At 53.9% G+C, this 16,107-nt stretch overlaps 1 protein-coding gene across 1 annotated transcript in view; it reads left to right on the top strand.

Annotated features, from left to right (window-relative positions):
• The window catches only part of PINX1 (PIN2 (TERF1) interacting telomerase inhibitor 1), a gene marked incomplete at its 5' end in the record, with an annotated part of 47,452 nt that extends 33,573 nt beyond the window's left edge, over nt 1-13,879 (top strand). Inside the window, one exon of the mRNA XM_084231981.1 lies at nt 13,328-13,879. Coding sequence (XP_084088107.1) covers nt 13,328-13,801 — 474 coding nt within the window. The 3' untranslated portion in view covers nt 13,802-13,879. The remainder of the gene's footprint in view (nt 1-13,327) is intronic.
• Between the last annotated feature and the right edge of the window lie 2,228 nt (nt 13,880-16,107).

The raw sequence follows: 16,107 nt of genomic DNA on the forward strand, positions 1-16,107 counted from the left end.
GTTCATTGTTTAAACTTCGGGTTCCTTGTCTTGTAGAGTTTTCTAGGTTCTAGATTTTGTTTATTTTGTCTCCCTAGTGACCTTTGATAAGTTCACTTTATAAAGAAACTACACCAAATCCTTTCCTGTAACTTAAATTACCATCCGTTTAGCATTACAAGGCATTTTGGATTAATGGAAATGTGAGAAGGTGACAAGGAATCAGGAGCCAGAAACTTCTGACCCATAGCATCTGCCAGCGACAAGTGAGTGGCCTCCGCTCGCCCCTCCCATGTCTTCACTCACGAGACCCCTTCCTCGAGACCCCTTCCTCTCGTAGCCGCAGGCCAGCCCACAGTCTTTAGGTAACTCATCCTGCCGTCTGTAATTTGATTTGCCTTCTAACAATCTCCACACTTGTCTAGCTAATGAGCAAAAATCTATTCCTAGCACATCCTTGTGTTCCTTTATAGTCAGCGTGACTGCCTCCTCACTGGGGGTATGCCCTCGCGCAGACACACAGCCTGCACCGGAGCCCTCATGCAGTTGCACACAGCCTGCACTGGAGCCCTCGCGCAGACACACAGCCTGCACTGGAGCCCTCGTGCAGTTGCGCACAGCCTGCACTGGAGCAGGCGGACGTGCACGCGTGTCCAGCAGCTGCGTGCTCAGCAGACTTACACAAATCGGGTACTTACAGATTGGTCTTTGATGTTCATTTATTCAGTGTTGTGAAAAGTATTTGCATTCAAAATAATTCATTTCTTATTTCAGTTTAGGGAAAAGAACATTTACTCAGCGGAAAAAGCAGCTATAATCCCACCTTATTTAAACTGTCCCAGTGGGATTGCTTTGATAAGAACTGATTGTAATTAGTACAGCACATGTTTGTATATAAATGAAGGTTACTAAATTGCTTGAAGCTACCTGAATGCATTTCTATTAGGTAAATTAAATATTTACCTTGGCCTTGGAGGTCCTTGTAATTAAGTCATTTGGATCCTTATCACCTCAACACCATTGGATGAACTTTAAGAATCTTGTCTTTTGTAGACCTTGGTTCTATTAAGGAGGATTTGGTAATTTCCTAGGCCAGACCTCCCATAAAGATAATGCAAGAAGGACCCAGCTCTAAATTAGTTGGATTTAACTAATAGCTTTAAATGTGATTTAATATATTTATTGATGCTTATCAGTCATTAAATTATAAATTTTATATAATTACATTGGAACCACTTTATAACAACCAAAGAGTTCTGTTTACAACTTAGTCTTTAATTCACCTGAGAACCTTCGTGGGAGTGTCCGGATACAGCTTTTCTTCCCTAGAGAGACGTGCAAGTTCTCTGTGTTCACTGGGAGTCGGTGTAACGGTTTTGTTCATTCTCACCTGAAGCCAACAGAGCATCTGGGAAACTCACTGGGGTTTCTCTCTGCACCTGGGCTCGGCCCGCCAAGAGCTCGTGCTGAGTGAGCCTTGAGGTTTGCCTTCTGAGGCCTGTTTTAGGCAGAGTCACGGCAGGGCTGGCGGGCAGCCTCCAGGACCCTCTGCCCCGAGATGTGGCCGGGCCCTTCTGTGGCTCGTCCCCACACATGCTGTCTATTTCACTTGATGGACTTTGACGTGTTCTAGGAGCTTGAACTCCAGATAGCTGTCTGACAATTGCTTAAGCTTATTTTCTATCTTGATTTCAGTAAGCTAGATTTGATGGGGTTGATATTTCTACAAACAGAAAAGCTGACCTGGGGAAGCTTCTTTACAGACATTTCACACCAGTACCTTTTTCTAAAGGGAAGGTGGCTTTTAATTGTTGAGTACTCCAGAAATCAGTAAGATGATTTTCTTTTATTTCTGTTTCTCATCAAGACTTGTGAATAGCATGTCAGCTTTAGAGTATTATTCCAAATCTGTTAACTTTCAGACTGGAAATTACATGCCTGCTCACTGTGTGACCCTAAGGGAGTCTACCTGGACATCTTTTGAAAAATTGTGACTGACGTTACAGTGACAGTGAATCACTCGTGTGGTTAAATCGGTTGATAGAGATGGTCACCCTCACACTCACCCCTCCTGCTGGTCCAGGGCATGAGCACACTGGGAGGCCAAGATGGCGCCCCCTGCTCTGCTGTGCAGCCCATGTTTGTATATAAATGAAGGCAGAGACAGAGTGCCTACCATGGTGACACGCTGTTGTCACTGGCCACGGTCTAATGTGGACAACTTTTAGGGATTGTTAGAAGGGTCTAGAACTGTTTGGCTGGTACCTTGTGGGCACTTTCTTAGAACTAGTGGCTAAGTTAGCTGTTGACACTCACTCTTCATTTATGCTGCAGGGGCAGGGGCAGTGCTGGCCCACACCCTGATTTCCACAGGCAGAGTCTGTGACTCACCTCAGTGCGACCTCTCGCTACCCCACCTAAGGAATAGTATCTACTGTCTGTCATTACTGTGCCACGCACATTGCCATCTTGCTTCCTCCCTCGTTCCTCTGGTCAGAGCCTTCCTGTTCTCTGATGAGTGCTCAGCAGAGGCGTGGTGGCATGATGGATGGTCACAGGAACAAGACGCCATCGCTGCTCACAGTCCTCAGAGGCACGCTGCCCGCCAGAACAGAGGCGGCCGCAGGTGCCGCACCAGGGTGTGGGGACACAGACGATGTGGCGAAGAAGCCAGCTTGCCCAGACACAGAAGGTGGCATTTGCGGTGGCCTAAAGGAGCCAGGTTCTGGTCTGGCCTCTTTCTTTCTCTGACAGGTCTGCATGGATAAAAGATCGTCATCTCCACACAGACAAAGTTGCTTGAAAGGCAGAGGGTCTCCTGGGAGGAGCAGGCTAAGCACTAAGGGTGGGTGGAGAGGGGCAGGGCCCACGCACCTCCTCCCTGTGTTGCTTTGAAATAAATGCCAGTGCTCTGAGCACGCTTCCGTGCTTCGTTGCGGGTCTCTGGATGCTAAAGGACTGTTTAAAAATGTTTACTCCGAGACCACGATTGTACCCTGGCAGAGTGGGCGATCCCCGCACGTCTCCTTTGGTGAGTGTTCAGAGTCAGTGTTCGTGAAGGTCAGAGATTTGGGTTTTCTTTACAGTTGTTTTGAATCGGGACCCTAAGCGTGACCTAACATCTGGCTGATGATCTATTGTTTTTTTTTCAATCTGTGGCTCCCTCTGTATCTTTTCTGCTTTCATTTTTAGAGAAAATTTAGAAGTTTCCCTATACCTGCTATTTGGTGGCCCTGAGGTAATAACTCTGTAAGTATTTTGTTTCCTTGGCCAGTTTTCAAATGAAGGCATTTGTCTAGCATTCTCTGAAGGTGGCCAGAGTGTTTCCTTTCTTGTGTCACTCATGGATTGACATACATTTGATGTATTTCATCGTATTGCGTTTACTGTTATATTGATCAGATTTTCTATCTTAACCCAGTCAGAGTTGGCCCTTGGGTTCTCTTGACATGACCCAAATGGTATTGCTCACTCCTCCCTACCTGGGGAGCGACCAGGCCCACCTTGTACATGCAGGCCCCGGATTTGGAGTCCTCCGTCTCCACGTGGTTCCTTTGGGTGGCGACGACATTTAGAGAGGACATTCTGGGCAGCGGGCTGCTCGTCGCCACCAGCTCGGCGTTTCGTCCTCAGCCTGGTTCCGTGGAGAGAGCCCTGAGGTGTTTTTTTAATGATAAAATCTATTAAGGGTTTACACTTATATACAGTCAGTGCCTATTCAGAGACTTAACCTCGTTAATCTTTCATCTTTATTTACCCATCGAAAGAAACCTTGGAATCTATTGATCCTAGAAATAAAAGCATTAAAATACCACATTACTCACTTGGTTATTTCCATTGTCTGTTCAGTAGTCACAATATAACACCAGTGACCTGATTATCAAGGAGAAAGGTGAAGCATTTGTATTTTGTTCTGTGTTGCTTTTTTGCCAGTTCCTTTTCTCTTTAAGGTATAACTACACTAGGCTTATGCAGCCAAATCAGGGTGTTTTAAGTCTCCTGGAATTTTGTTCTGTGATGTAGTCAACCAGCTGGCTGTTGAGTCAGGTTCGTTTGTTCCACTGTGACCTTAGGAATGGCGTTCAGAGTTTGGTTGTGTTACACGTCCCTGGACTGCCGGTCATGCTCTCTGCCCTCTCGGTGATATTGTCTTCACTGCTCTGTGGTTTCAACTCTGTGCACTTTGCAGTGGAGCTGGGCTTCGAGGCCCCTCTTCACCCCTTCGTCCCACATCAGACCGCGCCGCGCTTACTGCCCGTGTGTGTGGCCAGGAGGGCTGCGGCAGTCCCGAGGCTCCGCGCGTGTGCCCGCGGCATGGCCTCGGAGCGCCTCTCGCAGAGGGTACATGTATTTGGGGTCAAAGAGAGAAACAGCACAGGTTTTCTTCTGAAACTAAGTTCAGTCTGAATTCAGCCCAGTTCTTCATAGAGGGGCGTGGAAACAAGACAGCCTATGGATTTGAGTTTCTACCTCCCTGGGGCCGGGTTGGTCAGTTTCACAAGGACCCACTTGGCCGCCCGGTTCTGAGACACTGTCTTGGACAAAGGGCTCGCTCTCCTCCACAGTGACTTGCAGAAACGAGAGGGGAGTCAACCTACAGCCTAAAAGGCGTTAACCAGTCACACTAGGACCCTTATCTGGAACCTGAAATCAATCATAACGAGAACCCAAAGCCAACAAAGCCCGTGGGAATGAGCAGTCACTGTTTCATGCTGATAGGGGGTGCGTGTTAGTCTCTTTATGTGATGAGATTGTACTTACGGAGTTTTTCTTGGAACTGTCACCTTTTCGAGATGGATAGTCTCTGTCCACTTTGAGTCGCTGGCCGTGGCGTTGGCCGTGGCGTGTGGTGATCACTGAAGGTGGGTAGTGGGCACATTGGGTTCAGCATACTGTTTTCTCTGCTTTTCTATATGTGTGAACATTTCCATGATGAAAATTTTAAGAAGACTGCCGACTTTGTGTCACTTCCGCATGAGTCCATTGGGGATCCCTGTGTCCAGAAGTAGGTTCCCTTAGTCCTGACTCCTGGCCGCAGCTATCCCCGTTCCTCACCCCAGCCCCGAAAACAAGCAGGATCCCCAGAGCACATGCCCTCTTAGAGTCACCTGTGTGATGTGTCGCAGGCTCGGGCGCGTCACCCCAGTGCCTGCTCTGCCGGGAGGCGTGCCCCAGAGGCTTGCTTTTCCTTTGCGGGTGGAAGTGGAATTGTGAGTGCCCTGGCCCCAGAAAACTGCTTGTGTAAATGGAGGTTCCTGTGCCAGAGGAGATGTGCTCACCGGTACATGCCCAGGAGCCAGTAGTGCCGGCGCTCGGGCAGGGCTGTGAGCAAGGAGCGTGGTGGCGCCTCCCAGCCAGAAAGGAAGTTCTTAGGAAAACTTCTAGCCGCGGCTGCTGTGTGAGCAGAGGCCAGCGTGTGTGAGAGGCACCTTTGTTTGTTGTTGCCAGCCCGTTGCAAGATACTTGCAAGATACGTTAGAAGCCTCCTCTCTTCCTTGTTCTTCCTCCCTGCCTCCCTCACTCCCGCGGCTGCCCGCCCAGTCCCCTCCTCCGGCTGGTTTAGCTTCTTGCCAGGTCTGGTGCCGGCTGCTCTGGGAAGTAGCAGGAAAAGCTGATAAGGTGCTGAGGACAGAAATCTCTGCCCTTATCTCCCCCGCGCACACGGAGTGGAGAGTGCATCCTCTTCCTGCCTAGGACAGGAGGCATAAACCGCCCCTCTCCTGGCAGCACGGACTTCAAACACGGCTCGGGCCTGCCTCTACTTGCTCGCATCGCCAGAGAGGAGAAAGTGGGTCACCGCCTTCTCGAAAAGTTGTTTCAGTACCAGTAAAAATTTACGTCGTCTTCAAAATCGACAACCACCACTTCATATTAAGACATTCGTTTAAAAAGAAGAAAAATCAACCACGTGTGCGTGGGGAGGAGTGACCCAAATGCCGGCCTCTGGGCGTTCAGTTTGGTTCCACTTCTGCGAGGAGGCAGGTCGGGCCTGAAAGGATTAGATTTGGCTTTCTGTTTGTTGACGGATCAAGCCATGGCTCTAGGAGGTTTTGTGATAAGAAATTGACACGCAGATGGCCTAGTGTTGGAGAAGAGTGAAATATTGGCTCGTTTTTCCTTCTGTCCCTTTGTCCTGCCAAAAAAGCAGAAATAACATTCTCGCCCAGATTTCCATTCTATGATGTCATGAAAATGGGATGAAGCAGAACCTCCCTTTGGTTGAGGGCAGGGCTGGCGAGAAGGCGAGGCTCTGCTCCTGGCGGGCAGTCTGAGGGAGCGTGGTGGGGCGCGGGAGACCTGGCTCTGGACGTTCCCAACTCCTCCCCAAGCCCATGACGTCCTCCTCCGTCCCCTGGGTCCTGGGGAACCCCCAGTTTGCAACTTGGGACTTTACAGCATTGGGAAGATGAGGGTTGAAACTTTATTACTATTTTGGGGAGAAAGCAGTCCCTGGACAATTTTGATAGACAGCCCCTTGTTCCAGTTCCAAAATTAGGAACCACTTGGAGAGTTGCATGCTATGTGATGGCAAAGGCACTGTTCTTCTTGAAAGTTCTGAGCCCCACCTGAACCGCAGTTCCCTTGAGGGTTACTTCTTGGCCTTCTTTTTTGTATTTGATTGGAAGGAAGGTGCTCTGCTGAGACTTGGGCGAAGTCACTGAGCAGCCTCATTTCCTTGTTCTGCAAGTGGGGCCTAGAACGCCCCGTGACAGGTTCAGAATCAGGCCTCTGTCAGATGGAGTCTGATTTTTGACACCTAGGTTGCTGCCTCTTCTATTCTGAACTCAGGGCCGCCTTCCTCCCTCCCTTAGGCTGCTGTTTCACAGCCACGCTGCTCAGAGTCGGGGCCTCAGAGTGGCCTGGGACCAGGCCGCAGGCACGGAGAGTGCGCGCCGGCATGTGTGTGAGAGCAGTTGGTGGTGGTAGCATATCTGGACTGGAACTTGTCTTTAAATTCTGTTTTCCTAGGGTTTTTTGTTTTCTGTTTTGTAACCAAAATCTTGACCCACAATGGCGTGGAGACTCAAGAACGCCTGCCCTGGTGGTCTGAGACGCCCCAACAGTGGCAGTGAGTCCCGCGGAGGCAGGTCTTGCTCAGGGAGCCGGCTTTGGATTTGAGCAGGTGGGGGAGGCAGTGTTGTCACTTGAACTTTCACTGTCTTACCATCTTAGCTTATAAAATAAATAATACATAAAACTCAAGAGATGAGAGAGGTGGTAGTGTAACAGCGGAAGCGAGGGGGGATGTGTTTAACAGCAGTGATGTTTGTTTTTACGAGCGCTTGCTGGTGGCAATCCCAGGGCTATTGATTAGGGTTTGTGTTGAGGGGGTTCTTTGGTGGTTGGTTTTCTTGTTTACTTTCTATTAGAAAAGTAAATTCACACTATTTTTGGAAATTTTTTTTAAAAGATTTATTTATGCATACAAGAACTGGGGTACAGGCCAGAGATGCAGGGGGTGAGAGGACTTACCAGGGACAGAGCGGGGAGCAGAACAGGCAGACCTACTGAAATACGCTGCTGAGGGGAGCAGTGGGGAGAGAGGGGAGGTCTGCTGCGCCATGTGGGTAGCTCCCTGGCCAGCTGGGGATCGAACTCGTGCTGCAGAGGCTGCGAACAGCTTCATAGGTTGTGTCTTAAACCCCTGTGCTACCAGCGAGGCCCTATTTTTGAAAATTTTTATTCTGATATGAACACTAACGTAGGAGCTATAACAGATCTTATTTTTTACTACATGCCTTAATGACTTCAGAATTTAATTTACTCATTACTAACTTAAGTATCCTTTAAACATAAAATTATTTGGCCTTACTAAATTTACTCCTGTGAGTATTTAAAAAATATTTTTATTTGCTACTTTGATTTTTGGTTAACTCAAAAGAACGTGAAGAGGATCGATCTTACATGGTGCGTGAGAACTGAGAAGGGGACTTATTTTGTATAAAGTATTTTTTTGCCTAATTGATTTGCCTTTCTCTTTAAAAATAATCTTGACTGTTTATCCCAGATACTATTTGTATTCTGTTTCTAGTTTCAAAATGCCAGGTTCTCTGAAACCTTTCTCAGATGCATTGTTGGAACCTGAGCTGGAGTTGCCACTGCCCTGCAGCCTTCTGTGCTGTGGAGTGGTCAGAGGGCAGCCCCGCGGCAGCCCCGCAGCAGCCCCGCACAGGCACTCAAGGGCAGGGGGCGGGCCGGGGCCCAGAGGTGCTCCGTGCGGTCAGTCTGGACTATCTTTAGACTCCACCTGAGGGCTGGCGCCGTGTCACACTGGTCACCTCGCTTTGCAGAGCCTCGTCTGTCTTGGCGTGGCCAGTGCGTTGTACACTCCTGTCCCCCAAGTCCCTGCGGCTTCCCCTCCTAGCGCCTTCTGGGAGCCTGGAGACCCACTCTCTTTTCTTCCCCTCCCTCCCCAGAGACCCTGGGGCTCTACAGCAGTCTCTGGGAAGGGGCTGCTAGCGCGCCCCTGGACCATATCTGCGCAGCTTCTCTCGACCGGATGATCTGAGCGGCTGACCCTGTGCGTGGGAGAAAATGAGCAGCTTTGCTGGCCCCGGCCTTCATCGGAGGCAGTGGCCCAGCTGAGGCTGGTGCTGCCCTCCTGTTGTCCAGTGAGGATCCCGGCCTTCTGTCCCTGCTGCCGCTGCTTCTAGGAACGCCGTTCCAAGTGGTGTTTTCAGTTCAAGATACAGCACTGGCTGCACCTTTCCCTGAGCGAGGGGAGCATCGGGGGGGGGGGGGGAGGGGGGTGCGCTACCCTGCTGTCTTCTCAGAACGAGCTCCTGCCTTTGCTTGTGACGTGCCCTGAACTCCCTTGTGCCCCCGCCTTTTCTTTTGCTGGTAAGAACAGTTCCACTTACACCCCTGGCAGTGGCCTGTGCCTGGCCAGTCCAGCATGGACCGTGACAGTCCCGTGCACCACAGTGGCCCACTCCGTCCGGTCTCATCCCCTGCAGGTGCTGTGGTGGCATGTGGAGTATTAGACGGGCAGGATAATGTGCAGTGACGTGGTTGTGCGTGGCTGAGGGTCACCCCAGAGCTCGCCAGTGCCCCTCATATTGCTCAGGGGAACCTGTGCACCAAGGTGCCCGCTGTGCGCAAGGTAGTTGTTTGGGTAAGTGGGAAAAATAGCCACTGCCCAGGGCTGACTCCGCCTTCACCCTCTGGTCAGCGCCCTGCCCGGGGTGCAGAGGGGTTCGTGCCAGCAAAAGCCAAGTCTGGCGTGGGCGCCTCAGCTCAGTCTCCTTGGGTTTGGGCTCTTCTCTGCTTGCCTTGGGCACTCGTCACACAGCTGCTGCTCGGTAGGGAAGAGAGATGGTCTGTGAAAGAGAGGGGGTGTCTGCCCTCAGAGCTTACTGTGTCCCTGGAAAACACTTCCCAAGCAGAGAGGACAAACACAGCTCCTTGGAGGAAGAGCCTTGGGGCCGCAGGCTGGTGGGAGGAGGCAGGTGTGCGCTTGCTGGTGTGTGCGGGGTCTCGTCGCAGGGGGCATCCACGCTGCTCCTGCGCCCCTCTGCTGGAAGAGTTTCCTGCACACACTCCCCAGCACTACCTCCATCTGAACCAGGCAGAACGTCATTCCATCGCTGAATCTCTATAAACCAGACAGGTGCAATTTCTGCCTACCAGTTTCTGTTTGTCACAGCTGTTCTCCTGAAAAGTCTGGAAAAATTACAAGATGTCCTTTCAGATTGCTGGTTTGAAGTTTAGCTTTTCAGACTAATCCAGCACAGGCTGACGACCAGACTCAGGCACAGTGCGCGCTGGTCAAGACTAGCAGCAGCCATCAGCTGATCACAGTCGCTGCATCCTCTACCTGGAGCTCTGGGTGCAGGAGGCAAGTTTGCTGGAGGTGTTGGCCTTGATCTGTGTCTTGATGTGGAAATCGAAGGCTTCTGTGCTCTTGTCGCTCAGATCTGTGGTGATGAGAGAGGTGGGGTGCCCACAGGCTCTGCGAGCCTCCTTCCCACACCAGCCAGAGCTTTTCTGTTTATGGTGTATCTGCCCAAACGCCTCCCTGCATTCTCTGTGCAAACTGCTTCGTGTCCTGTCCCATACAGACGCTACCACCGTCTCTGGGGACAGCAGAGAAGTCGCTGACTGGCGCGGAATGCGGGTGCCGGAGCACCAGTGTCCACGTCTGGCCAGCGCGGGCTGTGAACGCAGCGGCGCTGGGGCAGCAGCTGCAGAGGAGCTGGGCCTCTGGTGGATTCCCTACAAGAAGCTCGTGGAGCTCAAGCCTCTGGATGTGTGGGAGCGCTTGAACACAGGGTTCCGCACCTTCCAGACCACTAGCAGCATGTGGGGGTGTTCTCATTGCTCTCTCGAGGCTCCCTGGACACGGTCTTTTATTTCCTACCTGGAGGCATGAGTAGCCCACGGTTTCCAGCACCCTCTGGAGTCCAGGCCAGACCTGCTGTTGGGGCTGAGAAACCTGAGAGCAGGTGAGCTGGGGGAGCGCACCCTGGTGGCGCAGGGGATCCCCAGGAGGGGTCTTCTCTGCAGTGCGGGGGGGGGGGGGGGGGGGGGGGGGGTCCAGCTTGGGCTTCACTTCCTGCTTCCACCCGAGCACTTTGCCAAGGAAACGCGCATGCCAGTTTGACGAATTCTAAAAATCTTAAACCTGGCCTCAGGCAGTTGTTGAGTTAAAGAGCAAACTAGACAAGATAGTTGCTTTCCAGGGAGAAAGTAGCATCTGTTTCCGGTGACAGTTTCTTGCCATGAAGCTTCGTGTCTGTTTGCTTCTGCCGTCATCACAGGTGGGCGGGGACCTTAGTCCTGAATATTATGGCCATGGATGGGTTTGTCCATGCTGGGCCAGTTTTGGAGAATATTGCAGGGGGTGGCTAGAAAAGGGGCCTGTGAAGTGGAGAAGAGGCCTCTTCCCAGGCCGCTGCCCCGGGAGGTGACATGATCATGCATGACCATCATCCAGGTAGCGATGGCTGCTTGTTTGGGGACATCCAGGCAGCGGCCCTGCAGTCAGATTTCCCTCTGTGATGGAGCCGGGCCGTCCCAGGTCCCTCCTGGTTCAGGGGTGCTGCTCCCCCTGGGTTTCAGAATAGTTACTGGTGGGGAAAATTGAGGCCCTTGCTGCCATTGGGGAAAGTCGGCCTTCGGATATTTTTTTGACTCATGAGCTGTAGAAGGAATGAGAAGCCTATGAGGCTTTGGAGATTAGCCCATGAGATAGTTTTTAGCACACAAGCAACCGTTTCAGCCCCTGCTGTCTCCATGCCCTGCCATGCTTGGTGCGTGCGCAGGCCTGAGGTTACTAGATGCCATATCACCAGGGTGTGATCATGAGCATAGTTGCTTCTGGGATTGAAAAGGCTGCTGAATTCAGCAGGTGACTCCAAAATGCTTTGTATTTTTCCAATAAGTAAAAGTGTGATTAATACCACAGTGTGGTGGCGCAAGGGGTTAAGACACAATCTATGAAGCTGTCCGCAGCCACTGCAGCACGAATTCGATCCCTGGCCAGGGAGCTACCCCACATGGGGCCAGCCAGGGAGCAACCCACATGGCACAGCAGACCTCTCCTGTCTCCCCGCTGCTCCCCTCAGCAGTGTGTTTCAGTCAGTCTGCCTGTTCTGTCATCCGCTCTGTCTCTGGTGAGTCCTCTCACCACCCAGGCCTCTGGCCTATACCCCAGTTCTTGTGTGCATAAATACGTAACTTTAAAAAAAAAAAAATACCACAGTGTGACCTAACTGTTAGGACCAGGAATTCAGAAGGTAGTAAATAGGTGAGCGAAGTGTGAGCCATAAGCCCCAAGTTGAATTTGAGTTCCTAAGACTCAGATACACTCCAGAGGAGTCTTCCCACGTAAGACAAACTCCTATTAGCATGCTCTGAGCCGGGCCTGTGGCACCTCCACCAGCCCCTTCTCAGAGACCGCATGACCATGTGCCCTTGGTGGATGGCTCGACCTTGTCCCTCACACGAGACTGGGCCAGCACCAGGGAGGCCTTGACACCGTGGTTCGTTCTGCTGTGCAGGATTGTAGCTGTTTTCAACATTGTAGGCACAGAAAGACAAAATGTCCTTTTCTTCCTGGTGGGGTAGCTGTTTTGTTTTTGTCTTCTTTTTTTCCCCTCAATGTTACTTGATGGGAATTGAATTGAACGCTGGTGGATAACACCTGGTGGATAACATCTGGTGGATAACATCTTAATGCAGCTTGGTTGGCATATCCACGTGCTCCTGGGTTTTCTGCGTCGCCCTCGGTGGACTGGCAGGCTCGCTGCTCCAGGGCCAGGGGCTCTGCTGTCCGTCCTGCCCACCTTCCCAGTGGGTCGAGGCTCTGACCCGCTGAGCTGCCTTCCCGTGCCGCTATGTTGGGAGAACGGGCTTGGGGTTGGTTTGTGATCGTGCCGGCTCACAGCACACCTTGGCCCCTGAGGCCAGAGTAACTTGTGGACTTCTAATTTGGAAACTGCTTTATTCAGAAAACTTCTCCCCCCACCCCAGCATACAAGGGGTCGAAACACCATCATCAGCGAGCACGAGGGACAAGCCAGGCAGCTGTCGGCCGCTGGCTTCTGCTCAGTCTCGGGAGCAGGGTCGCTCCAGACACTGGCATGACTGAGAGTGGCCCGTGCGCCCTCCACCTCGAGGCGAGGGCCTTCCTGCGCACGCTTGCACCCATCCCTCCTGCGGCGCTCAGCCAGTCGGGGTGCCAGCTTTTCTTTTTTATCCCAGCCTGTCGTGGTAGGAATCGTCTCTCTTCTCAAGACTATAGCTCATGGTTTTAGTTAAAGTTAAGATGTAAACCTCACTTAATCCCAGTTGTTAGGAGTGATGCTTCATATTTAGAGACAAGACTAGCATAATCATGAGCAGCTCGTTTGCGTCACGATGGGGAGGGGGCGTGGGGGAGCCGGGCACACTGCTCTTGCTTCCGGGGGCCTTGCTCAGCCATGGAGGGACCTGCGGGCCTTGCTGGCCAGGGCCCTGGCCCCACGGGGGTTACCGTAGGCAGGGGCAGCTAAGTTTCTAGGTCACGGACAAAGACTGCATGGAAGTGGGTGTCTCACCAAGTCCCAGAGCCCCAGGGCTGCAGGATGGCAGCGTCCGTTTCCTACGGAACACTCTGGCAAGTTGATCGCCGCTGATGACGTGTCGCCCAGGCGCTGCCAGTTCAGAAGCCCGCGGAGGGGCCTGCGGGCTGGCTTCTGAAGTCCGCTTCCGTCTGGTCAACCCAATGCCCAGTTCAGTGTCACCCTGAGTGCTGGCCACCTTCTCACTTCTCCTGGGCCCCTGCCCCAGGTGGGGTGAGCGCCCCGATGCTGTGATAGTAACCTGCTGTGCTTAACCGGTTTTAACTCTTCTCCCCACCCTGCAGGACGAGTCCCACCCCGCCACTCCGGACGGGCACGTGCCCTCCTCTACCACCACCAGCGCCTTCACCATCCAGGAGTACTTTGCCCAGCGGATGGCAGAGCTCAAGAGCAAGGCCCAGGGCTCGGCTGCGGGGCCCAGCCCTTCGGAGACCCAACTGGGAAGGAAAAAGGCCAAGAAAAGAAAGAAAACAGATGAAAACGTGGAGACGCATGCCCACCCCCAGGCCAAGGTGAAGAAGAAGAGGGAGCCGGTGGAGTCTCCGCCTGGAGACCCTCGTGAGGCCGAGAGTGCAGAAGCTGCTGCTGTGGCCGGAGACGACGGGGCGTGGCCAGCTGAGGACCAGGACTTGCCTCGGAAGCCCAGGAACAGGAGAGGGAAGACACCGCTCCACAGGCAAGCCCAGGCAGCGGTGGAGGCGCCCCTGGAGGAAACCCTGGTGAAAAAGAAGAAGAAAAAGAAGAAAGGTGCTAAATAACTCCCTCCTCTGGGGGGGCTGCCCTTCCCCCGTGGGCTGTCGGGCGCCCTGAGGCCAAACCCCTGGCCTGAAGTCAGAGCCTGCCCCGGGGGGGGGGGGGGGGGGGGGGGGGGGGGAGCGGGCAGGGTCTCGTTCAACCTGCCCTGGGCCTGGGGCTCACCCTCCTCTTCCCAAACCATATTTCCAGGAGAACTTTTTAATGTTCCCAACCTTGGGTCGTCAGCAAATAAATTCCTCCCGAGGCTCTGCCCTCCCCTGTGTGTCCTTCCCTGTCACGCACAGCAGCTGGCGCTGGAAGCGCCGTCCGCACCGTCCCGAGTCCCCTCAGTGACGGCGGCTGAGCTTCCTTCTCAAGGGCTTAGTCTAATTAAAGGATTAGGAGGCAATAGTTTGGATTCAGATAGTTCTTTTTGTTCTAGAGCCAGCCAGCCATTTTTTGCCAAGTAGGTATTACATGATTCCATTCCCGACCAGAGCGCTGTTCGGGCCCCTTTGGCTGGCGTGGGGAAGTCGCTCCAAGGCCCTTTCGCCCACTGGGCGGTGGCAGCCGCGCGCTGGCGCTCTGCGGTCTCCCACACGGCAGCGTTCAGGAGGAGGGCTGCGGGCTGCCTGGGCGGGGAGCCTCCCCGGGGACCCTGGCTCCGGCAGTCAGAAGTACTTCCACTTGGGGGTGCTTGAGGAGCATCCTGTGGAGCGGACCCCTCATTTCTCACAACACGGAGGTCTGCGGAGGCCCAGAAAGCCGGGTCTAAGGTCACGAATTCATTCACCTGGAAAGGAGAAGATAACCCGCAGTGTCCGTCCCTGCGGAGTCACCAGGCCTTGCCTTCCTCCCCTCCCGGGCGGCCCCCAGCCTGCGTCCACGCTGGTTTCTGTGGTTGCGTATGTACCACGGAGCCCCCCAGACGGGTCTCTGGTCTCACGTCCCGCTCGGTGACTGTTTGGTTGCCTCCATGTGGCCGCATGTGTCGATCATATTTGAACACGCAGATTGTTCCTCTCGGGGGCACCACAGATGAAGTGCCTGCGGGGAGTTGTGAGCAGGACTGTCCCCTGGGCCCGCGCAAGCTCCCGGGGCACAGGCCCGCATGACTCGTCCTGATGCCCCAGCCCCGCTCGGAGCAGGCGGCGGCCCCTCGCGTTTGCTCTGCCTCCTGCCACGCCCTGGCGTGGGTCCCGAGTTGCTGGTGAAACTCTCTGGGTTTGCCCAGGTGACTTCAGACCCTCTCACACCCTGCGCGGGGCGCCGCGATGAGGAAACGGCTGCGGACTTAGCCATCGGCCCGCGTCTCTCCTCCTGCCCCGCTCTGCCTTCCTAGTCCCAGCCTCTTCCTCCTCCTCCGCCCTTCCACGCCCTGTTCCCTCTGCCTGGCTGCCCCCCTCCGTCCCATGCGCCTTCCCCTCGCAGGTTGGCCGCCCTTTGTCCTGCTGCTGCTGGTGTCGGAGCAGCGGGGCCAAGACAGCAGCTGGGCCTTTCCAGGCTGGGCCTGCCGCTTGGCCCTGGGTGACAGCCGCCGAGACAGACGCTGATCCTGCGCCTGTGCCCCGGTGCAGCTGGGACCTGGGGTCTTAGAGTTGAAAAACAGTTTCACGAATCTCTGGTTTTATAGTTGCGTGCGTGCACACCCCACGGGAGAGCCTCCCGGTGTCACAGCGCTGGCTTCACGGCCCCAGAGTTTAGAACCCAGACCAGGCCCAGTCTAGGAAGGCACCGAGGAGGGTCAGAGCCCCTTGTCTTTACAGCGGGCACAGGCCAGGTTACCTCTGCCTGTCCTGTCTTGTATGTGAAGCTGGAGTTCCAGAAAGGAAAGGGGGATGGTGCCATTAAACGAGGGGTGTGTGTGTGTGGACTGCCTGTTTATTAAACTTCGTTTACAGTAGAAGTAAGAGCCCGGCGTGCACATGGAGTTGGGAGCCGGAGGAGACCGGTGTTTCCAGAGCAGCTGAGGTGACGCTGAGTGCGGCGGGGTGAGGGGCTGGGGAGGCAGTGCAGGCAGGAGCTGGGGGAGCTGAGGTGCTTGGAGGGGGAGGGGAGCGTGCCCGAGCGTGCCCTCAGCTGCGCGGTGTGGCCGTGGCTCCCGTGGGCCGCAGAACGAAGTCCCGAGTGGGTGGTTCACGTAAATGGCCTGCTCGGCCGAGCACAGCGAGGCCCCTTGCTTCGAAGGAAGCAGACTCTCCCCTCCAGAAGGACGCAGAGACCCTGCACTGCTCGCGGGTGTCTCACTTCAGGCTGCTTAGCCTTCTGCACCTCTGGAAGTTGAACAACAGGATGGTTCTGAGCCTTGCCTGTCATCGGCGTGATGCCG

This window comes from Talpa europaea (genome assembly GCF_964194135.1).
Source record: "Talpa europaea genome assembly, chromosome: 4".
Taxonomy (NCBI): domain Eukaryota; kingdom Metazoa; phylum Chordata; class Mammalia; order Eulipotyphla; family Talpidae; genus Talpa; species Talpa europaea.